This window comes from Clytia hemisphaerica, unplaced genomic scaffold, assembly GCF_902728285.1.
Source record: "Clytia hemisphaerica strain Z4C2 unplaced genomic scaffold, Clytia hemisphaerica genome assembly, whole genome shotgun sequence".
NCBI classification, from domain to species: domain Eukaryota; kingdom Metazoa; phylum Cnidaria; class Hydrozoa; order Leptothecata; family Clytiidae; genus Clytia; species Clytia hemisphaerica.
This window is the reverse complement of record NW_027103824.1, coordinates 639,903-664,096: the sequence shown is the minus strand read 5'-3', so window position 1 is coordinate 664,096 and position 24,194 is coordinate 639,903. Positions and strand designations below refer to the sequence as shown.

Below are 24,194 nucleotides of genomic sequence, written 5' to 3'. Positions count from 1 at the left end.
TTCTAAAATTTTAGAGCTTGGTTCACCTAGCAATAAGGTGAACCCTGTTGACAGATTTTCCTGCATGAATCCCATGGCTGCAAAAAATGTATGCACATAATGACATGCATAATTTCAAGATGATACCCCAGCAGTGATAAATCAATTTAGAATGGCAGCCTTGAACATGAAATATAGACAGTGTGGTGGAAAGTCTGTTAGACAGAAAGTGCAAAGTGAAGTTTGGAGAAATATTTTTTTTTCAAGATCCAAGATTTTCAAAACAAAACTTCCAACTACAAAATTGGCAAACAGAAAAGAAGAATTGAAGCAAAATAAAGATATACCTTTAGTTCTTTACACGGTGCAACCATGTCATTAAGAAAATTAAAACAAGATATCTATGCAAGAGTTAGATTGTCAACAAAGTGCCGTGAAAAATCATTGAATAAAAGAAGAACTTGAAATCTTAAATATTTTCATTTTGAAGAATAGGTGCGAAAAACTGAAACATAGAAAAGTTTCAGTTTTCATTGCATTTATTGAAATGGGGGATTTGGGAAGTTTTCTATGTTTAGTATTTTGCACAAACCCCTGTAACTATAGGGGAGCACCCCGTTGCTAAGATGTTGGCTTGAAATCGAAAATGAAACCACTCAAATGAAAGTAAAATCGGCCCATACTCATAGTGCTGTCAACTCTTCCGCATTGGGCAGGAAACTCCCCACGTACGTCTGGTTTGGGAATGCGAAACACTCCAAATCTAACAGATTTTTTGAAATTCTGTAAAAAGGTCCAAGTTCCTGAATAGTTTTACTATGTTCTGTGAAAAAAATCATAACCATCAGTCAAAAACTTGTTCATCTATTTAAGATTGAAGACAAAAATTTGCTAAGAAAAATAAACCTTAAGCACAAAAAATGCTTTTTAAAACACTTTTTTCCACTGGAAAACAAATAACTTTTATAGACTTACCTTCCCCAAACATTGAAGAAGCCTCAACTAATCTGAACTAATTAAAAACATCTTGTTTTAGAATGAGAATTATTTTCAGTTCCAGTTCCCACGGTCTTTTTTCATCCAATCAGATTGCGCGATTTCACTTTCGCTTTCTCTAGTCCAATAAGACTGCGAGATTTCAGTCATGTGACATCTCTATTGAAAAACCTGCGCGGAATAAAATAGAAATACAGGGGGTCACACTACTGGCTACAGGAACTGAAAGCAAGCAATTAAGGCCAATATTTTTGGTTTTTCTGAAGGACAAAAGGTATAGGAAGCTTTACTGAAAGAGGGATAAGGCTGGGACAATCTATTTAAAAGATATGGACATAAAAAAGGCACTTTTTTGGGTGATAATTAAGATTTTACTTAGAAACTTTAATTCTCTTACCCCCGGCTCGGCCCCCCCTGATATGAGCAAGGAAACCATGATGGCCACCCCTACTGAAAATTTCAGATCAAAACAAACAAGGAATTAATTCCTGTAACTCGAAGAAAATTGGAAAAAACTGGTTTTTGACTGTTTCTGATCCTAAAGTGCTATTTTTTGGTAAAAGCTATACAATTTATGTTTGGATTTCTAGAAAGCTTACCCATTCATTGTCAATATATTTTTTATTTGAAAGTAATCTCTTCATGGAATAAAAAGATATAGTCAAATCTTGTAGGGTCATTTTTCAAAAATTTTTTGCCAAATTCGATTTTCGCATTTCGCCATTTTACCCTACGCAAACGCACGTGGCTCGTGGGACTCTCTTTTGAAAAAAAGTGACCCTGAATGGGACTGAAATGTGTTTTTGCAGCATTGACCCGGGACTTGTGAAGTTGAAAAAAGGTATCCCCGCCCCCTGGGCCCGTGCAATGCAATATACTCGATTTTCAGGATTTTTTAAATTTTTAGAATTTTGGTATTTTGGAATTTCTTTTTACATTCCCTTTGGCTAATGTAATGTGTTTTTTAGATATTTTGGACTTTATAGATCCTGAGGCTGTTGTAAAATTTTCAGCCGGGGATAAAAAACCAGGTAAATAAAAGTTTTTTCAACTGGGAAAAATGTTGTTTTATAATTTTTGTCACTTTCCCCCGACATATTTAGGGGCGACGTCCATATTCAAAGTCGCCACGCGTAACGGGAAAAGACCGTTAGTGGGTAGGTATATCGGAATATTGAGAGTTAGCTGTGGCATTGATGACCAAAATGAAACTCCACTAAAAATTCCAAGGAAAAAATCAAAAATCGCTTATCGTAGCGCTCACTTCTTCGCTTTTTCCTTTAGCATGCTATCCAAAATCCTTTCCCTGAGCAATTTAGGGGTGGTTTCAGAGTATAACATTCTTGCTTTGGGAGTTTTAAAAACAAAGGCCGTTTAAAAATTGTGATGGAATTTGGCCGTTGTAAACCTCTGAAAATGGCGACCTTTGTAGCGGGCCGTTTGTTTTGATTTTAGCGGGAATGAAAGCTTCGGTAAAATTTTGGTCAAATCATGAAGACCGTTAAGGTGGTGGGTAGGTATGTTTGAAAACTAACGGTCTTTTCCCGTTACGTGTGGCAAGATTGAATATGGACGTCGCCCCTTACCCAGAGCAGAAAAGGCACTCTAGTTTTGCCTAACAGATTTCCCGCAAAAAGAATATCCAATTAAAAAGCTGTTGTTTTCACCTTTCACTAGTGCTTCTCAAGACTCTACACTCTAAATATTTGTGAGGTTAACTAGCAAATCGGCATAATCACCACGGAAACGGCCGAAAAATGTAACAGGCGAGGCTAGTGAGTTTCAACCAATAAAGTAACGTATTTTCACTAGCCTTAAATTTTTTGCCGATCGTTGTGATCATCCTGGATTACCTCAGTATTATTTGCAACGCAAACAGAGTGGAGGAACGTACTTTTAAGCGCTCTAGAGAGCGCGCATAACCCCTTTTTCTAAACATTGATTAATTTGTTGTTGAGAATCGATCCTGTGAAGATGAAAAAAATGCTGAAAAACTCTAATTTCAATCTTCTACTTCTTACTGCACTCGAATATTGAATAAACTAAGAAAAGCAAACATAAACCACAGAAAAAGTAAAAAAAATAGTAGAAATTTCACCAAAACCTTGTTTTCCGACCGCCATTTTTGTTTTAGCTGTATTTGGTCACGTGACTTTCGGTCTGGTGTAAAAGAAAACGAAAGTGATCTATTTTCGTGCATTTTTACACGAAAGTTTGTAAACAAACCTGATAGATAGACACACCGACAGGTCGAAAGAGTGAAGGTGAACAGTGCAGTGGAGATGACAGACAGGAAGCTGGAGATTGGCTGCTAGATAATACTAAAGGTTGACTGTTGAATCGATTGGACATTTTCATTGAAATATCGAAAGCATCCACTGATAGTCTTTAAAAGGATTAGTTGTTTTAGAAACTTTTTTCCAAAGATTTTTCCAGCTAAAAATCAGTCCGCCATCACAGTAGTTCGCCCAGTCAGTCAGTGCACGAACGGCCCCAGTGCACAAACCAGCATCTTTGAACTTGAAAAAAACAACCAAAAACAAAATTCTATAGAACTTCCTTTGTCAGACAGTTAGTCACACTAGGAAATTAAGCTTTCAGAAAAAACAACATCAGTCATCTACAGGATACATTTCAACAACAAGGATGAGAGTTACCTGAATCAAGTTCGCAAGACAATATTAATTAAAACTTGAAAGTTGGAAACAAAATAAAACGTGCAGCAGCCAAAATCAACCAACCAAAATTTTTCATTCAATTCCCGAGACAGCGCTTCGATTTTTAAGGCCTTGTTTATATGCTAAAGTAAAAACAATTCCGCACATGTAAATGGGTCATTGTTTGAGGTCCGGCAAAATTTCCGGGAGATAGCCTATCCGGAGGTGCGCGGATCTAGGTGGATTCCGCCTCCCCCGTAGATCTTTTTCTTGGGAAGTTGATCTTCAAATTAGTTTTCAAGGTTGGCTTGGCTCTAATTTTTTCATCTATGGCTCAAATTTTAGGCAATTTCTCAAAGTTTTTGAAAATGTTAATTTCATTAAAAAGCGCCGGGTTATTTTTTCATGAATCTCTTAAGAAGTTTTGCGGCACATTTTTTTGCTTGAGAGTCAAGTAAACGATATAGCGTTTTCGCAGCATTAATCTTTGATACTCGTTTTGGCGGGACGCTAGTGTGACTAACTGTCAGAACATCAATTTGTCAGATCTAACAAAATTAATAACCGCACTGTCATCATTGACAATAAAACAAACAATTTTCTGTCAAGAGCCTTGTAAAACATTCCAACAACTTCCATCGAAATGATCTATCACAGCTCAGTCTACCATTTTTAGCGCGGTCCGAGGATTGAGCCGAGAACGCTCCGCGAACTCGTGCGCGGGTGACAAACTTCAATCTCTCAATCATTTTCTCAAGCGAAGAGTATGCGAAGCGATTCTAGCTTTACGATAGTGCCGTGGGTCATCAATGGATAGTATTCAATTATCATTATCCCTTTATTTTCATTCCTAGAACCGTAAGACGGGGTGATTCGGATAGATTTCGACTGTTTTCCAAAAATTTGTTCTTCCAAAATGAGTCTACCTCTAAATGAAGTCGTTTTATTTTACCACTGGGGTCTAATTCGCGAGTGTAGAAAATTTCATTTTCAAAAGTTTCTTCTACGAGGAACAATCTTCAATCGAATACAAGAAAATCGAGTCACTCGTTTCGGGGTGAAGTGGATAGAAATTGACGGGGCGCCATTCGGAACATAAACAAACACTCTCTATATTCTGTGGTGGAGCAATACCATTTTTCAAAAATTACGTTTTGCCGAAGTTATAATTTGAATTCATGCAATTCTCACAAAGTAATTATTCATTAGATGGAGCGTCATAAAAATGTAATACTTAAGGGATATATATTTGGGTATTACGTTTAGTATCATTGATAATAAAATTTTGATTAGTGTGCGCTATGAAAAGTGTTGGTTGAATGCACGATAGAAAGTGCAATGTAAGAAAATGAAACGTCTCTGAAAGGTCTGACTACATTAGCTAAATCCAAGTTTGTTTTTTTATCTAACGTTTGCGTTTCGTTCCAGATAAAATGAAAAGGGAGAAGTAAATAAATGATTAAAAAAGCTTACGAAAATATCAAATTTTCATCGAAGCATCGACCGATAGAGTCAACACAAACACATGGTCGTTATATTCCGCGGTTACGATAGATAGCATTGAATTTAAAAGCAGAAAAATATCATACCCAGCAGGTGCGTATTTCTTTTAATCCCAGAAGAGTCTAGCATACCCACACCTCTGTTTCACATTCACTGGCTAGGTTAGGTTAATAGAAAATTCGCCCGATAAAAACCAGTGTACATATCCCGTTGTTTTACGGACGTTATAAAAGAACGTAGTTTTGACGTTTAGCGTCCATAGAATACCCCTGTTTCAAGTATCCACTGAACTTCTACTAATGCCCCATGAAAAGCTAACTTTTTCCAGTTTCGCAGCGATACTGGGTGTGATATAGCTGGGCCGATAAAAAGAGTAGAGAAATTTACCTGATCATCGTATATTTTTGTTTTTACGTTATTTCAGGTGGTACTGAACAATCTTAGATACTTGAGAGAGGAGGAAGATTATCAATAACGCTCGGGTTGACTCTAAGATTTGTCGACAAAATGATAAGAGAAAACGTATGATACACCCCTGTATTAATGACCCGGTCACAGATCCCGTCTCGATGGAAACCGGTGAAAAAATTACAAAGAATAACCTAACTCTAACGTTCACTGTCAAACCATTTTCAGAAATTTGACTTCATTGAATTTCATCGAAAGTTTGACTTTCAAAGGCTCCGGTGGCCTTGGTTCTGCTTTAAGTGCGTACCGATCGACGCAGAATTTAAGGAAGATTCCAAAAATACAAAAACGAAGCAAGCTAAAGTATATGTATCAAAGGTTACGGCCCTTGGAGAACTGTCGGTATTTTGACACCTCTACTGCAACAAGGTCAACCCGGTCAAAATCGAAAAAAAATTATTAATGAATTTTAGGAATAATGCTTGAAAGTGAATTTTTCCATACTCCAGCGAGAATTGAGAGATTACAAATACAGACCCGGTGTGTGTGACGTTTTACTTGTTTCATAACTTCTCCGCTGGTCGATTTCAAATTTTCACTGAGTTACTGAGACAGGGGTGTTACAGTGGCACTTAAAGAATTCAGAACCAGCGTGGAATCGCCATGAACACAAAGATAGGAGACAGTATTAATTCTATATGGTATTCAATGCTCAGATGCATAGTATACTCGTAGTTGGCAGCAAACTTTTTAAGCTCTTATTTGGAAAATATGTACTTTTTATTCTTTTCTTAGCGAAAGAAATTACTTTATAACATTGTCTCTCTCAGTGCCCGGTGAGAACTTTTATACCCTTTGGGAAAATGAAGGATAAAAAACGGTAAGGAATATAGAAAATAAAAATTTCTCGTGTTCTTAAATATCTGGGGCATATTTTCTCACCGGGCCGATTATTTATTGCCAATTGTTCCACTAGGAAGGGGCTCCACCGTGTCATACTTTTTTGCCCCTTTTTCCAATTTCCGCTTGCAGAAATATTTACACCCCTGTCTCAGAGTCAGAGATGATTTAAGCCAGGGGATGCGACACCTCCGAGAGAATGAACAGCATATGAACGAACGGAAAATTATGTCTTGCTTCATACTGTACCATGTCTCATTATCAAGCCTTTAGAAATAATCCCTTTCGTCAAAGATATTTCCTAGGAAGGACGAGAGATCGAGGCGTCCATTTCTTTAATAAACGTTCTTATCCTGGTGTTGTAAAGTGTCTGTAGCCTTACCCTTCCCACTATCTTCTTCTGGAAAATAATACATAACACATAAACTCCTAAATTATCACTATGCAAAATATACAAAGACATTGTATTCATATGAACAACAATGAACAATGAGCGACTATTAACATTTGAACATTTATTCCTAGCTACTCTGAACACTAACAAGCCTCTTGGGATAGTGTGGCAGTAATTAAAAATGACATGATGACGGCATTTGATATTTTTTAATTATTCAATAATTAACTCCTTTCCATTTCTCGGTTCCGTATCACTTAACTACGCCTTCAACTTGGGGCGCAAATGGGCGATTCGCGTTTTAACGCGAACAATTTTCCGCCCTAACTTTAGAATGAAAATACGAAGAATAGACATCGTTTTTCGTTTAGTGAACCAAAGATTGTATACAACTGGCTTTCGTAGAACACGATGCCAAAGGAATCTCCAATCACGGTCGCATCATTATTTCTTATTCGGCATTTCAAAAAAGGGTCCGAAAATCAGAAGGTTTTCTTCTTCAATTTCCGAAGAACATGTTCCAAATCTTCGAAGCCATATTTTTCCGATAGCTTGATCAATCAGTGAACGGGATCTGAAAACAGAATGGAAAAAGACATTGTCAGTGAAGTATGAGAGGCGATTAAACAAAGTATCCGATTCACCCCGGGTATCCGATTCACCCCGTCTTACGGAACTTTTGCAAAAAAAAGGAGAAATAGAAAAGTTGTATTTTTTACTGCTCTATTCACATACTGAATTTGAAAGATCTTCTATGTGGCGTTTTTTTGCAAACTTCAAAAAACTGAATTTTGTCCCGCCTTTGCGGGACTTTGGCTTAAGTGCTTGAGTGCAGCATAGGGTACAAAGTCCAAATATGCGTTTCCCGTAATTTTTGTATGAACAGTTAGGTCTTTACTGTTTGTGCAGCAAAATCCTCAAACTATAGACCTTTTTTCAAAGAGGACGTCCTGTTGAATAAGGTTGGCAAACGATATCATCCACCAGGATGCATCCTCTCTTATTTTCCACCTATTTTCTACTTTCCTATCTTCTATCCTGATTTTCTGACTTTCTCTAGTGTTTCTAATTGTTTTCTAAGTATTTTTCTGAAATTTGCCCGTACCGGTGAAATAGGTCTCCGACCCCGGCTCGAACCACCAAATACAAGCAACCTTGGTTTACAAACCCAATGCCTAACCGCTAGCGCCAACGAGATACGGCTGAATGCTGTCATTCACAAATACTTATAGTGTGTAATTTACAGACCTTTATTAAGAAAGCTCCCAACCCTACCGGTGCCCCTACAAGGATCCCTACGGGATCCTAAGTTAGGTCACAGGGTACGGATGCCCCTAAGAAGGCCTTCGGCCTTATATTGTGACTCTCGAGCTCCAACCCTAACCCTAACTGATAATAACCGAACCCCCGTCTAGGTCCGTAGATTGAAAAATTTCACTTGCATCCTGGTGGATGATATCGTCTGCCAACCGTTGAATAATTATGTAGTCCAGCCATAATGCATAAAAACAATGATAGAGCCATGCATAATTACTGCATAGCTGTCAACTTTGCCTCACAAAAATGCGGGAGAGCTCCAAGTCGGAAAAATTTTCCCCGATAATCCGATTTTTCAAAATCGGAAAATCGGGAAATCGGGGAAATTTTCTCGTAAAATCTGATTTTATTGGAAATTTTTTTCGGGAAATTGGGGAATTTTTCGTTCCGATCTTTAAAAATCCAGAAATTTCGCCGTTTGGTTTTTCCAAAATCAGAAAATTTTTGGAAATGCGGGAGATGCGGGAGATTTGGCAGAATTTTCTTCACGCGGGAGAAATCGTTGACATGCGGGAGTCTCCCGCTCAATGCGGGAGAGTTGACAGCTATGTTACTGTATCATGCACAGGGGGGGGGGGTCGGTAATAAAATCTCAGACATCATGACATTTAGTGACGTGGTGGTACTGCAAAAAAGCTCAAAAATAATTTTAGTACCATGTGTACTAAAATACCAAAAAGGGTGGTCCCTTAAAGAAATTTTTAAAAAATCTTAGTATTTTGCTCTAAAATCAGCCAAAATGGAGCATTTTTTTAACAATTTTGGAAAAAAATTGATTTTTTTTTTCAGGAATTCTCGAAAAAATCTTCAGAAATCTTTCAGAATTTTTCCAATTTTTTAAATATTTTTTAAGAATATTTTTATGTACAGTTCAGCACAGTTTAGTAATAAAATTATATTATTTTGCAGATTGATGCACTAAATTCGACTAGGTTTGTAACAATGACCCCATTTTGGTAAATTTAAAGCCGTAAAAGGGCAAAAAATGGGTGGTATCTATGTTAAATTGCTCAAAATAATTTTAGTACATGTGTACTAAAATAACATTTTCGAAAAATAGGTGGGGGTATGTCAAAAATTAGCGAAAATCCTTTTAGTACTCATGTATGTCTTACATTTTAGTACTGACCCCCCCCTGTCATGCATATTGTAATAATTATGCATGGTTTTATCATTGTTTTTCTGCTGGACTACATAATTATTCAATAGGGTGGCCTCTTTGAAAAAAGAGCTCTAATTTTTTCTTTCAAAAGATCGTTCAAGAACTGGTTCCTCATTTCATTCGCGGACTGGGTTCGAATAGCGCTCGCTTTAACGACTTATTATTCCAAGAAGAAGCTTTCAAATAAAGTGAAAACGAACTGAAAGAAGGACTTCAAGCTTTTTTACGCTTGATGATTTGTTTACTTTTTTGATAAACCACAAGTAATTTACAGACCAAAAAGATCGGACCCTCGACGGATGCCAACCTGTACAAAGCGGCGCAGGGGAAGCCCATACTTAAGACGCAAGTCGGCATTTAAAAAAAGCAATAACCAATTAGAAGCGAGGTTAGTAATGTTCACGACTACTCCTTCTAAGAGCTGACAGTCCAAATTTCAAACTTATTTTTCATATTCAAAACCTATGCCATTTTAAAGCCCTTATCATCAGAGAAAAAATGAGGGGTCATTTACCTGGCAAAAAGTTTTAGTTCTTGAGATACTGTTTATCAATTTGAAGTTCCAATTTTACAGCTCTTCGGTGTAAACAAGACTACCCAGCTAAATTCCACGATTTTTCAGCACTCAGTTTCCATTTCACTCAATTAAATCTTGGGAAATTAGCGCGCGTGCACGCAAAAAAACAAAAATTGGGGTTTTACTTTGCGCGGCCTTGAAAATCAGTCAATCAGCTTCAGACTTTTGTTTACTATAAATATAGAGGGGGTACCCAGTCCAGTATGGATTTTGTGTAACTAACATCAAATATCTTCGCGCGTGCACGCAAAAAAACAAAAATTGGGGTTTTACTTTGCGCGGCCTTGAAAATCAGTCAATCAGCTTCAGACTTTTGTTTACTATAAATATAGAGGGGGTACCCAGTCCAGTATGGATTTTGTGTAACTAACATCAAATATCTTCGGCGTACAACTGAAACGTTTTTGGCGTAAGGGTACTTACAAAGATTGTTTGATTTTCAGTTGGCGTAAAGTAATAATTCCAGCTCGGCGTGAATGACTCCATAATTCATCGATTTTTAGCTTTCATTTGGCTAAATTTGCTTTGAATTTGAAATTCGAAATTTTTTGTGATGGAAGATAACAGGTTTTTAAAAGAGGAAAGTCAGTTTCAGAACTCTTCTTGCGCAAATTTTCTTATAAAAAACTTTTCTCTCGCAATCAGCCATATTTACAAAAATCCCGAATTTCATGATTTTTTTACTTGGCCTCGTTCAAAATCGGTTTGGTGTTGTTCTAGTGCTCCGTTTATTTTAATTTTTGGAGAGATTGCAAGGAATAGTTTGAGGATGCACAAAGGAAGTTCTCTACAAGGTTGTTTTTGGTTATTTTTTTCAAGTTCAAAGACGCTCATTCGTGCACTGAGGCCGTCCGTGCACTGGTGACATGACTCTATACGAATGATGATGTGAAAAAGATATCGAAAAAATTAAAATTAAATCCCCACCAAAAATCGCATTTTGGCCAATCGCCAAATAAATCCACGCCAAAATTAATCCACTTTTAAGGTACAACCTTGAAAGTTTAAAGGAAATCAGAAAAAAAAACTAAAATGTTTCTTTTGACCCGAATCCAGAGAAAAACCCTAGCAAAGCATTGGTATCATCCTGATCAATTTCTATGACCTAGCCCCTGCAAATAAAGCTATGAGCACTAATTTTCTCTTTTAAGCAGTTGGTTGTAGTTTGGTACATCGTACCATGAGATCAGGTAACTTGCATCAGTGGAGGCTAATATGCATAGCCCTCAAATGCAAAATGAATGACCTAGCTGGTCATTAAAATACAAAGTTAAATCAAAACAAAAATGGTAGAGTAGAGCTGCGAGCGAAGCTGGGTAGCTCTTTTGTTTTGAAATTTTGCTGCTTTGATTGGTCAGTACTGTGAGTGGTCCTAAATCTGACAACCCTGCCTAAATCATCCGACCCCACAAATGACTGCTATGATAAAAAATTCTATGTTTACAAAGATTCCCTCTCCAAGTTGATTAATAAACTATATTGCAAGAACTCTTGAAACAAAACATCTAACAAGATGGACTAAAATGTCAAGATGTTAATTAATGCGATAAGAAAAGTTTGAGTTGTAAAAATAATTACTTCTATTATTCTGAATCCGTTGCTCGTGTTTAAAACCTTTACAATTTTGTAATAAAAAAATATGTTTTGTATAAGAAGCAATTAATGTTTTGGTTCAATTGGCTCAGTGTATCAAATCTCTTAGCTTAGTTGACACTTTGGTATCTTCATTGCATCACAGTGAAAGGTTTGTTTTTATTTTAGTTTGTATCTTTGAAAGACCCATTGGATTTAGGCAGGGTTGTCGGATTTAGGACCACTCACGGTAATTTGATGGCTATGCAAGTTTCCCTCCACTGATGCAAGTTACTCGACTTCATGGTACTGGGCACTAGTACCACTCACTTTGAAAGTTTTTTATTCTAAGAAGATCGCCTCAAACAAAAATCAAAACAAACATGAAGAGCGTGCTCAAAGTTGTCTAAGTGTTGGTCAAAAAGGGTTTTCAAAAAAGTTTAATGAAAGTGAGAAAGTTGAATTAAGAAAAATCGGTCCCCAAATGGTCAGGCTGTCAGAGGGCTTAAGCTCCGCTCCGCTAAAAATGGCATTTTCGTGAATCACAACTTAAAAGTGAACAAATTTTCAAAAAGAAATTCAAAAAATTCCATTTTAGGTTAGTTTGTAATAATTTAATAAAGATCTGGAAAGTTTGAAAAATGTTTAAGTAGAGCAGGTGTGCCCCCCCCCCCAGTATTCGATCTTCCAGGTCTAGAGCAAATAGAAAATGGAATAGACTCCTCTCCTCCAGTCTCTGCCAACATACAACGAGATGAATAAATTTACCTTACTTACCTTTTCTTCTTCTTCTTCTTTATTTTTGCAGGGAGTTCATAACAGAAAATGGGGCAAGGCACATCTTCAGAGACAGATGCTAAATTGAAAGCATTAGTATCCAAGCTTAGCAAGCTGGAGATTAAAGATATTGAAGCAGTTTTCATGTAAATCTACTCTTTTTAATTCTCTTTAGTATTACACTCTGATGGTAATTTTTCTGAACGTACAATGATCTTTATCTTTATCAAACTAATGAACAAGACAGTTTGAAAAAGAAGCAATGGGAAAAAAGTATTTTATCAGTGTCATAAAAATTGTCTTATACAAGCTTTCACAATAAAAAATTAGCTGTAGCTGAATTTTGATTCTTAATAGATTCTTCTTCACTCTTTCTCCTATAGGGAGTTATCTACTACTACTGATGAAGGACAGTTTGTTATCCAACAACCCTCATGGCTCAATCGTGATAAATTTGCTGAAATATTTGGTTTAAATGATCTGATTGTGGAACAGTTATTTCAAACATTCGACCGTGACAAGGTTTACCCTCATCTTTTCATATTAGTTCTTCATTGTGTACTATAGAAGAATTATTTATAAGCACTTGTATGTAGAAGAAAATGCATTGATATGATCAGGCATAATGGTCTAACCAATGTCAATTAATTATCTACCTGGTCAGGAAACTCAACCAAAAAGGCTGAATTTCATTTTGTTTTGGTCATGTGTGATCAACATCCATGTACAATCTGCAGTCGTTTTTCTGGGGGACATCACATTTCCACTCCTCTGCAAGGACTTCCCAAATTTTATTTACTTCTCTCTGGGGCAGATTTTTATCATGTGATATTGATGAATAAAAAAATATCAGTCTCAAAATTCAAAACAGCCAGACTCACATGGTCTTGTTATTTGAATTTTGAGATTGATATTTATTCTATTGACTATAATACTGATTTATCATGTTCTAGAATGGTATTATTGATCTGCAAGAATTTGTTACTGGTATGGCATTGTGTTTGCATGGTGGTATCAAAGAAAAATGTCACTTATTATTCAAGATTTTCAATTTGGTATTTTTTTGATACGCTTATATCATTATCTAGAATTTAGGCACAAAAGTTTTTATGGAATCTATGTCTTTCGGTATTGACGAGGCTAACCTTGATGTTTCCTTTCTTCATCTGTCATCTGTGTTTCTTATGTCTGATTTGATTTGGAAACTATATTTCTAAAGACAATATCAAAGAAAAAGAGAGTGATACTGTTTGCATTAGGTTTTGGTTTATGTATCAGCATAATGTGAAGTAGTCATACTAACAAGTCTGTTTTTTTCCTCTACTTTATAGAATGGGGATGAAGGGATTAGCCGTGAAGAGTTATCGACAGTTTTAACCAGTTGTTTGATGTCAGCCAATACCTTGCTTCAAAGCACATTGAAAACCGAAGGGCTGTCAGCATTTGAGAGTCAGCTAGCTGATCAAACTGGTGCAGCTGTTATGCTTAATGTTGTGGTCGATAAGTGAGTATTATTTTCTCATCCAATACATTAAAACTTACCACTAAAAGTCCTATAAAGGTGGTTGGATTCGAATTTATCCACATAGCTAATAGACATGAATTACTCTTTATTTGATTTAATGCAAAGACAAAAAGAAGAACTTTTTCTCCCCAATGTGTGTTTTACATTTTAGAATTGTGAAGGAAGCATTTGACACTTGTGATGTTTCTAACACTGGAAAGCTGGAAATTGATGTAAGAAAACATTTTAACTCGCTGTATTTAATTTATTAGATTCTGCTAGATTCTGAATCAACTGACGATTTTATTTTTATTTTCATCAACTTCTCAGTAATGTTTTTTCTCTCAGGAGTTTGCCAAATGGGTTCATAAAAATCCCAAATTGATGAACAATATTTTTGTATTGCAATGTCCTAAGCCAACACCATCACCCATTAAAAGTAAGAGTTTGTTTGTTTTTTAAACATAGGAATTTGATTTTTATTCCCCTTTTGAAATATTGTTGAACAAGTCTTATCTTGCATCCTAAACTATTGAACTCTAACCAAAGTATTGTACAATAGAGAACTTTTGCAAGCTAATGATGGATGGGAAGTTCAAAGAATTGAAGTTTTTGATACCAAGACTATTATTTTCGTTCAACCTTGACATAACATGAATCGGGAAAGATCTCTTTACAATGTAAAGATATGTTTTTTTCTTTTTAGGCTCAGAAAGTAGTTTTTCTGTTTTAACAATGGCTGGCCAGGATGAAAACATCCCTGAGGAAAACTCCAAAACGAAGATTGAGATGGCTAGATCAGGTAAAAAACATATTTTCATGTAAAAATGCCAAGTGAACAGTTGTTAACTTTTGTTACCAGTTCAGCGAGTAACAAATCAAAACTATGATTCATAGCTTGCTGACTGCTGATTGCCAATTGTTAGACCAAGAAGTAAGGGCTTTTTGCTGCATATTTTGACCTTTTTTTTCCATCTTCACAATCAAAACTGAGTAAATTTTCCTTATTTTGTACGATGACACCCCCTTCTCACAGACCCGGTAGGAATTTTTCAGCCAGTGGGTATAAAAATAACGGACTGAAACTCGATGGGGATTGATATTCCCATATTGTTAAATATAGATTTTATGACTAAGGATTTCACTTCTTTTGTTTTCAAGGAAAAAATAGCATAGCATTTTGCAGTGAGGATTGGTTTATTTGATTATTTTCAGTGGGGACAAAAATTGGAGGATAATTTTCCACCGGGGACGATATTTTGGACAATTTTTCCAGTGGGAAAACCTTGGTCCCAGTGGGTCTGTGAGAAGGGGGTGTACGATGGTATGTACAAGTTTTCGCATCTTTATTATTTCCAGTTTCTCAAATAACAGAAGAGTCGACAAAATCATTACTAGAACTTAGCCAAGAAACCAACACACCGACAACTGCTGGTGATCTATTCAAAGAAACAAGCCAACCTTCTGCTGACGGTGCAGATTTTTTCGACACACTTGGTTCACATAATGAAACACCTTCTCAAGCACCAGCCGGTCAGTTACCACGTCCAGCTAGTGAATTATTCCTATCCTCAGGAAATGAAAACTCAAATATAGATGGTTTGCAGCACAGTACAAGCCATAATGATCTCGCTTCCTTGAAACAACAGCCCGCTATCAGCCATTTACAAAACGCAGAGAGTATGCAATCAATAGCTTTATCCAGAGACTCACTTGCACCGGATTCGCACAATGCATCACAAGAGTTAGGAACCTCAACAGAAAATATCACCTCATTAGTTCCTCAACATCATACTGAGCCAACAATACAACTTCACCAAGAAAACCAGCAACAAACACTGCCCCAAGTTGATCCATCCTCATATCAACAACAACAACAAAGCCCCACCCAAGCACAACAACAACCACCCATCCAACCGCCCCAGACCACCATGCAAACACAATACCAACAGCAACAAAAAACAGACCATTCACAAAGCTTTGATAACCCTGCGCTAGCATTGGAGACAGAAGTCAACAATGAAGTGTTTCCAGAACAACCAGCCGTTATTCAAAACACTATTTTGGACAATGTATGATAATTCTATTCATTCCTTTTTTTTGGACCTACCCCGGTGGGGTGGAGGTCCTATAAATTAACCTGTGTTCGTTCGTCCGTCCGTCCGTCCGTTTGTCTGTTACCAACTTTTCTCAGGATTGAATCATAGGAATCTTTTGATTATTGGTACAAAGGTGCAAAATGGTGGTGGCCAAAATGTGACGGAGCCTGATTTTCGAGAAAAAAAATTTTTGGGTAAAATTTGGGCCAAAAAACGGCTAAAAAACGGTTTTTTTGGACTTTATGAAAAATTGGATCATTAATTTTTTCTGATTTTTTGCATGAAAGTAGGGTACCATCATAGGTAAAAGATGGCTCAAGCAGATTTTTGCAAAAAGATTTTGTTTTTCTATAAGAATCACTATTAATAAGCATACATCAATGTTCTTAGTCCAATTACTCAATTTTTTTATGAGATAGATGTTTTTTTTGCTCATAATGGCTTACTTTTGAAGAATATGTGTTTTTAGACATGAATTTTGGTTGCTTGGCGTGTTTTTATAGAGAAACTGGATAAATTCGATATTTTTTTATAAGCACATTATCAATTACTTAGGTATTAGCTTTTCTCAAGATTGGCTCTTTCATTCTTAATGATTTTTTGCACAAAGATGCATAACTATAAACCCTCGAATGTGACGGAGCCCGATTTTTGAAAAAAAATGTTTTTGGGCAAATTTGGGCTAAAAAACGGCTAAAAAACGGGTTTTTTGGACTTTGTGAAATATTGGATCATTGTTTCTTTCAGATTATTTTGCATGAAAGTAGGTAAAAGATGGCTCAAGCAGATTTTTGTGAAAAAAGAATTTTTCAACTCAAAAAAAACGCATCTTTATCTATAAGATAAGAATCACTATTAATAAGCATACATCAATGTTCTTAGCCAAATCACTATTTGTGTTCTGAATGATTGTTTAGCGGTCATGCTCACATAGAGATATCAATTATATATGTGTGAAATGCATAACCAGGTAGGTCCATAAAAGTATCACTTGTTATATTTTGGCTCTACATTTTAACCTTGGCGGATAAGCTTTTCATTCAGAATAGTAATTTTAAATTCGCCACTGTAAACCCGCCGGGGGGTATTCAAATAAAATGGGTGTCGTATATGCGAACAACAATAAAACATCAAGTTAGTCTCTGACAGGCTCCTAAAAGTATGAAGTACAAAAAAATTGACTTACCGTATTACTTCGGATCAACGCCCCCTTCTTTTAAACGCCCCCTTCGAATGAACGCCTTCTCTAGGGGAGGGGCGTTTATTAGAAATTTGGGACTTTAATACTTCAGTACCAGCGTTGATTGGGTTTGAAAAGGAAGATTTTAGTCATTTCTTGTAGCCAGAGCAGTTTTCGATGCAATTTTAGTCGTTGAAACAAAGAAATTTTGCACTAAAATCCTGATAAAGAACTAAAACAAAGGGTATACTTGCTCTAAATATTCGACTTTAGACTAAAATAATTCAATAAACGCCCCCTTCTTTTAAACGCCCTCTCGAATAAACGCCCCTCCAAAAATCGAAAAAATTAAATAAACGCCCCGGACGTTTATTCGAAGTAATACGGTATTCAAAGGGTCATTAAATCTCGTTATTCAAAAAAAATTCTGACTGAAGTTTGGAAAATAGTCCCAGGGTTGTAAAAACGTACTACAAACCTGGTACCCTCCGGGCTTCAAACTAATTTTCACTTTTACTCCTAGAGCCAAGTATATAACGACAAATTAGTGGACCCGGCACAAGAACAACGGCGTCGTGGATGTTCTTTTTGGCAACCGAGCACTAACACTGAACGTCTTCTGCAACAATACAAACAAGGTGCTATCCCTGAGATGAATGTTCTTACGTCTCCATCCGTCTTGGTTGAGAATCTCATGGTATGATCACTTACTCTCTTACAGTTTCTATTTCCAGAGTTTATTCACTGAGAATTCAGCCTGATTTTAACCCCAACTTGGGTGATTTGGTTTCTTTGTAGTTGAGTAAGAAGTAAGATGATAAGGAAAAATTACAATTGAGCCTGTCTTAATCCCAACTATCCATTACCATGCGTTAAAAAAACCTTGGAATTACAATTAGATACTGAAGTTGAGCATACAAGTGGGTTTTAGTACGTTAGTGTTTTTATAGTACTGGCAACAGAAAATGAATGTGTTCTTTCTACCGCTTTCTTACAGGGTGATCCAGTGAAAGACTTGGTACGAAAATATTTGGGTGAGCAAGAAGCCAACAAGAGACCAACACTGATGGCCAATCAAGTGGAGATGAATGAAAATGGATTGAGAAGATTATTGGTAAGTTTCTTAGGTTTGTTTTGTAACAGTAGGGCTGTGCTCTTCCTCGCGATAGAATTATTTTCTACTTTATTTATAAAGGAGATTTCGAATTAAAGAAAGAGCATATGAATTATATCAGTACGATTGAAATTAAAAGTTATACCTCGAGAGTTAAGTTATGAGTTACACCTAAACTTTTTTAAGTTTTACCTCGTAAACTTTCTGAGGCTTTTGGAGCAGATGGGAACTTTCTTTCGGAAAAATCTTTCTTTCTTGTCTTTACAGGCTGCAGGATGTTGGAGAGCGGCAGTGGACTTTACCACTAAATATCTGACAGCGCACGGCCAAGGGCTTGTCTCCATGGGACAAAACCAAAGATCCAATTTGAGCCCTTCCATTTTACAGGTAAAGTGCCTTTTAATAGCATACCGCAGTGATTTTAAAAATAGACATCAAAATTACTGTTTGTCCGAGTTTTTAATCCCATCATCTTTTGCATTAATTGCTTTTGCAAGTCAATTAAACTTATTGACAATACAAAAGTAATAACTTGCACGCATTACGAATCAAGATGAAAAGAATTGTGCGATTGAATTTCTGTCAAATGTTAAAAGTAATAATTATGACGTTTGCATAGCAGTGTGCTATTGAAACTATGGCATCAAACTCCTTATTTGGCACGCACAAAATGAATTACTTTTTGCTAAAGTTCAGACCGTTTCTTTTTAGATTTGGTTCGTACGAATCGCTCTACTGGTCAAGTTGAGAATGTTCAGTAGTGCAGAAGCAGAGTTGAACGCTTTCAAAGAATTTGACGCCCCAGATCTTTATTATCAATATTACCCTGAATTATATCAAGGAAAGAAGAAAGGTATCATTTGTTATTTTTTTCAATTTCTCAGTCTCGCTCAGATGAATTGAACTTCTCTGAAATATAAGATTATTCAAGTGTAAGGATACGAAATTTCTTTTCATGCATTATAGTTTCCTTTGAGGATATCCCCCAAAAATGATTTTCTTATTTCTTACATGGTCTTTTTTCAGAAGAACATAAAAATTTAGAACAATTTGAGGTCTAAGTTTCGAAAATGACCATAAAAGATAATTTAAACAACTTAAAAATTACATGAAAATAAAGAAAAAGAGCTGAAGAGGTGAGGTGAGGCTCATCAACCAAGAATATTCTTATAAAACGAAAAAAATACCTATCCTTACATTCTTTATTACATCCACACTATTTCTCTACCTTTAGGAAGTATCGTTCCCTTCAGTTTACGTTTAATTCACGCTGAACTACCACAACATAACGGCCGCCCAAATGTTGCTTTAGACCGATTGTATGCCCTATTGGAAAAAGTGGATCAAGTGTTAGGTCATCTTGAACAAGGGTTAAGTGAAGATGGAACACAATGGCCGGAAACACAAGATGAAAATGAAATGAAAGGTATAGAATCTTTTTTAACACTCTTAATAAATACGACAAGAGTTTCAAGCATGCTAATTTTTAAAAAGAATAACTGGCAACAAACAATACTATACACCAGTCAAATAGTGTTTTGCTAAGTTACCTAATTTTTGTCAATGTGTATAAGAAAAATTAGCATAAAGATTCGTCCCTTTAAATTCGAATATTCTTTCCTTAACGGAGGATTTCACGTTTTTACGATTTTTACAATTTTACTTACCAGCCTATAGCTATTCCTTGAAAAGTTTCGTTCAATTCACCTGGTCTTGATGAAAGCTCAGATCAGTTTGAACAAAGCACTTACCAGCGATGAAAAAGGGTACACTGATTTATTCCAATACATCTTTCTTCAAGGTTTGGCAGATTTATGGAAATTAAGACGACTTCGTTTACATTATGCAATTGGTAATTGTTTTTCAACTATGAAGGTACGCCTAACATTGTCCTATGGAAGATTGTCCAAAGGGTACTGAAAAAATTATAAAAAAATTCAATGTCAATGGTGTAAATCTGCACCAACGGTTATTTTTTGCACCAATGCCCAAGTGGTCATAATGATGCTTCTCCAGGGGTTAAGCATGTATCCAAGGAGTAAAAAGCGAAATTTTATTATTTATAAATATTATTTCCCTCCCCAAAGAAGAGATTTTTTCTATAATAGATCTCTGATTCCCAATCTAGCGTCGAAAACATAAAATAAGGGAAAGAGTTATAATTTTGACCATCTACTGTAGTATATAGCTCCCCCTCCCCGATGAAATAATTCTTGTTGATGTCAAATATTGTTACTTTCACTTTAGGAATACATATTAGCCATTGAACTATACGAAGAATGTGCCAATCTACAACCTGAGAATGAAATTGCTATATTGTCTGGCATTGGACGCATTTACTTACAGGTACGAATTCCTTTGATCTATTTGTTTCCTAGCTTTTGTGATTGTTTTCTCGCACACGTAGGCTACCTTATTGGAACAAATTTCTTTCCTTTTCCTAAGGATTTTTAAAATTTTTCGATAAAATTGGAAAAAATTTTATTTCGCGGGAATTAACTTTCGCGGGAATTAACTTTCGCGGGCTCAAATTTTCGCGATTTTGACGAAATACAATTATTTCCAATTTTATCATAAAATTTGAAAAATCCCTAGGAAAAGGAAAGAAATTTGTCAAAAAATGGGCAAAACCGTGAAAATTAAAACCCGCGAAATGCAATTTTTCTGATATTTTTTGTCGTAAGGTATGTCATATCTTTCCCTGCTCCGATTGTAAAACTCCAAAGGCTATAGTGTAGACTATACGCGCGTATACGATAACTGTTATGTGATAAGATATGAGTTTGTCATTACTTTTTGCTTATCTTCTACTTCGTTTAAATTCGTGATATTTACGACGTAATGTTTTATACGGATTTAAACAATAAAACTAGTGGAAGATACCCGGGCTATTTTTTGCGCTACCGTACAAAGCATTACGTCATGATTATCATGAATTAGTCGTGTATCATGTTATTGCTAGACTTGCGCGTAAACGAAGTTTTTTTAGGTTCATCTAAAACGTTAGATGGGACCCTTCTTTGATATTTCATTTCATCTGCTGTGTTTTTTTCTTCTGTTCTTCTTTCATTACTGTAATGGCAATCAAATTAATGAATATTTCGTTTGGCAAGACTGTTGACTGTGTAATTCATGTGCAATTTTCGCCCAAAAACTCTTCGATTTTACATACCTATTTATTCTAATTTACACAGTTGGGAGACTTGAGGTCAGCACAGAAATATTTCACCAAAGTTGAAGTATTAACGAAAGATTCGACAAATGTTAAGTTAAACAATATGGTTACTATGAACAGGTAACGAATTTCTATGGTAAAAATCGTTTATCGCTTATCACCTAGAAAGGGTAGGCCCTCTCTCCCATTAAAAGGCAGTTAAAACCTTATATTCCTTGGCAATTTTTGTTCAATGTCGACTGGACTGGCACAATCCGCTTATTGGTGTAAACCTAGCTTGGCTCTCTCAAAAATGTTTTTCGATGATAACTTCTTTGTTTTTTAATAATTGATTACCCCTAATGCTCGAGCCTCACAACAGACCTGTTTTTCATTTAGCAATCTACCTTCCAATTCCAATCCTCACTCTTTTCAACCTAAAAGGTACCACTACTGTATCAATGTTGTTTTTTCCATCTTTATTCTTCTTATTGTTTCAGTGGATATCATGCACTTGCAAATGGGAAATATAACGATTCATACCAATTCTTCACTACTGCTATGAAGAACGATGCAGATAATTTCACTGTAAGATTAAATCTCTTTATTTTCATCGAAGGCCGATAACTTTGTAAAAGGCTTCGCCATGATCCCAAAATGTCCAATAACTAAGATAAATACTGGTTATTCCAGAAAATAATATCACTCCCCATGTGCAGGAGACCAATCTTAGTAGGTTAACCCCTGGATTTCCCCCGAAATTTTAAAGATTTCTTATAGATTTTTTTTCAAAAGACACCTTGGATTCTACACGAAAGTTTACTGACCCTCTGAGATTTTCAAGTTTTTCAAAGGCACCCCTTGGACGGAAAATATGAAGACAGGGTGATAAAATATATTCTTGAATAGTCCATTAAATGAAAGTCGATGTTCATGATACGAGGTCGTCGTCCTAATTATGTAAGGTCCCCAAAGTCTCCGCTCCTGAGTACCTGTTCTGTTTATTCTAAATTTTGATTATAGTTATTGATTAAAGGCTTTTAGAGTCGACTTTATTGAAATGATGACTTTCTTTTCAGGCATGTAACAACGCGGCTGTTTGTTTACTTTTCCTTGGCATGGTAAAGGAGGTACGTTCTTCTTCTTCTTGTTTTTTCTTGAAGGCTGCATCGAATCCTCAAGGTTCTTCTATTTTTAAATAGGTTGATATCATTTGTTCACTCATCATTCTGAATTACAAGCTCTTTTGTATTGAATTGATGTGGAGAAGACTGGTTAAAATATAAATGGAGGAAAATCTTCTATTTTTACTCAGTACTAAATCAAACAAGATTCATCCCAAAACATTGGAACTTAGATGCTCTAGGAGAATGGTCAAACTAGTAATTTATTTAGATATATTGTTCTGATTTCGTGGCATCGATATTGTTGTGGTGACTTAAATTTAAACTTCTATTCTCCTTTTTCAGGCTAGTAATTTATTAGAGAATATGGTTTGGAGATCACCCAATCGTTCTTTACACGAAGATATTCTATTCAATCTGAACACTGTTTACGAACTAGAAACATCCAGGGCGTTACAAAAGAAACATAAAATTTTAGATTTGGTTTGTCAACATAAAGGTGATGGATTCAACACACAATGCTTGAAATTGAGTTGATCACCGGTGATGTTTTTTAGCACCACATCGTCAATTTTAGGTAGAATAGTGATGAAGTTGTTGGGGTCCTGGCATTTGAAATTAGACTCTACTGTAGGAGCAATTGGATGTGATGCTCTGGGTTTTAGTTACAATTCTGTTTTCTCGATTCTCGTCGTTTCTCAAGGGACTGGATCATTCCTTGGAAGATTGATTGATTAGAGTTATTCCATTAGATGAACTGAAGACTGGAGCAGTGATTGTGTTTTATACTATAGAAGATTGGCGTGGAGGCACCATGAAACTCACAGTATGAAATAAGAACTAAGTCAACCCTTAATTTACTATAGAAACGTGTATAACAATTAAAACAGCTATCGCAATCAGTATTTCACCGTTTTTTCCCAATATATGTATTCACGGACAAAAGGTTGTAGACTTTTCAAAAATTTATGAAAAATTTTAAAATAAGCTCTGAAAACCCATTTTTATCAGAGCCAATATTTTTTTTTTGGACTTGGAGAGTTTGGGTGTCTAGAAGCCAAATCCACTCGGCATTGCAGGAAATGAATTTTTGCAAAATCTTTAGTCCTTTTTTGTCTGAGAGAAGATTGAAGGTTCAATGAGATTTGTTCTTCAACTTTTCGAGAAGACATATACTAGAACATATTTGAGATGGTTTAATCAATTATAAACAACTTTTCAGGGCTCTCTGGTGTACCCACCACTTGTGTGGCTGAATTTCACTAATTTTCAGTGATTTTCAGTTATTTGGAAGTCCAAAGATCACCCGTTTTCAGTCTTTTGAAGTCTATGGAAGGCTAAAAATCACAAGGACTGCTAGCAAGCATGTAGGTGTCCTTTGGCAAATAACCACTTGTGGTTCATTTGGGGGAATTTCCCAAGTGTAAAAAAGGCTTTTCTTGGCACATTTGAGGAATTTTTGAAAAGTCTTCAGACCTTTTGTCCATGATTGTGGATATTGGTAATTGAGTCACTTGTTGTGGTCATTTATGTCCATCACACAAACAATACAATGGTTAATGGTCATTAAATTTTAATTTATTGTCATATTGAATTTTTTTTTTTTTTGAATTATTTTGTAAAAATTATTTTTTATTTTGAATCGGTAGCTCCTTTTTGAGTCAGAAATAGAAAGGACACACATTTACTCAAATATCTCAACTTCTTTAATCAAACATTTTTTATGTTTAGTGAGACCAAATTAAGTCGTTTTTATGATTTCTAGCGGTGTTTGAAT

The 24,194-nt window shown here is 35.9% G+C and overlaps 1 protein-coding gene across 5 annotated transcripts; it reads left to right on the top strand.

Moving 5' to 3' along the window:
* Positions 1-3,212: 3,212 nt before the first annotated feature.
* LOC136806692 (trafficking protein particle complex subunit 12-like) lies at positions 3,213-24,104 on the top strand. 5 transcript variants are annotated; one of them, XM_067063284.1, is made up of 20 exons: positions 3,213-3,302; positions 12,274-12,388; positions 12,626-12,764; positions 13,196-13,297; positions 13,574-13,746; positions 13,919-13,979; positions 14,095-14,185; positions 14,453-14,548; positions 15,106-15,818; positions 17,549-17,722; positions 18,023-18,139; positions 18,407-18,526; positions 18,851-18,992; positions 19,374-19,565; positions 19,950-20,014; positions 20,387-20,485; positions 21,334-21,434; positions 21,794-21,881; positions 22,373-22,423; positions 22,763-24,104. In XM_067063284.1, the coding sequence occupies exons 2-20, from the start codon at positions 12,291-12,293 to the stop codon at positions 22,952-22,954; spliced, it is 2,814 nt and encodes a 937-aa protein (XP_066919385.1). In that variant the 5' UTR covers positions 3,213-3,302; positions 12,274-12,290; the 3' UTR covers positions 22,955-24,104. The 5 variants fall into 5 exon arrangements, with proteins under 5 accessions (XP_066919385.1, XP_066919382.1, XP_066919386.1 ...); XM_067063281.1 differs by having other exon boundaries at positions 19,941-20,014; XM_067063282.1 differs by lacking the exon at positions 3,213-3,302 and adding an exon at positions 9,436-9,704 and having other exon boundaries at positions 19,941-20,014.
* The last annotated feature ends 90 nt before the right edge of the window (positions 24,105-24,194 follow it).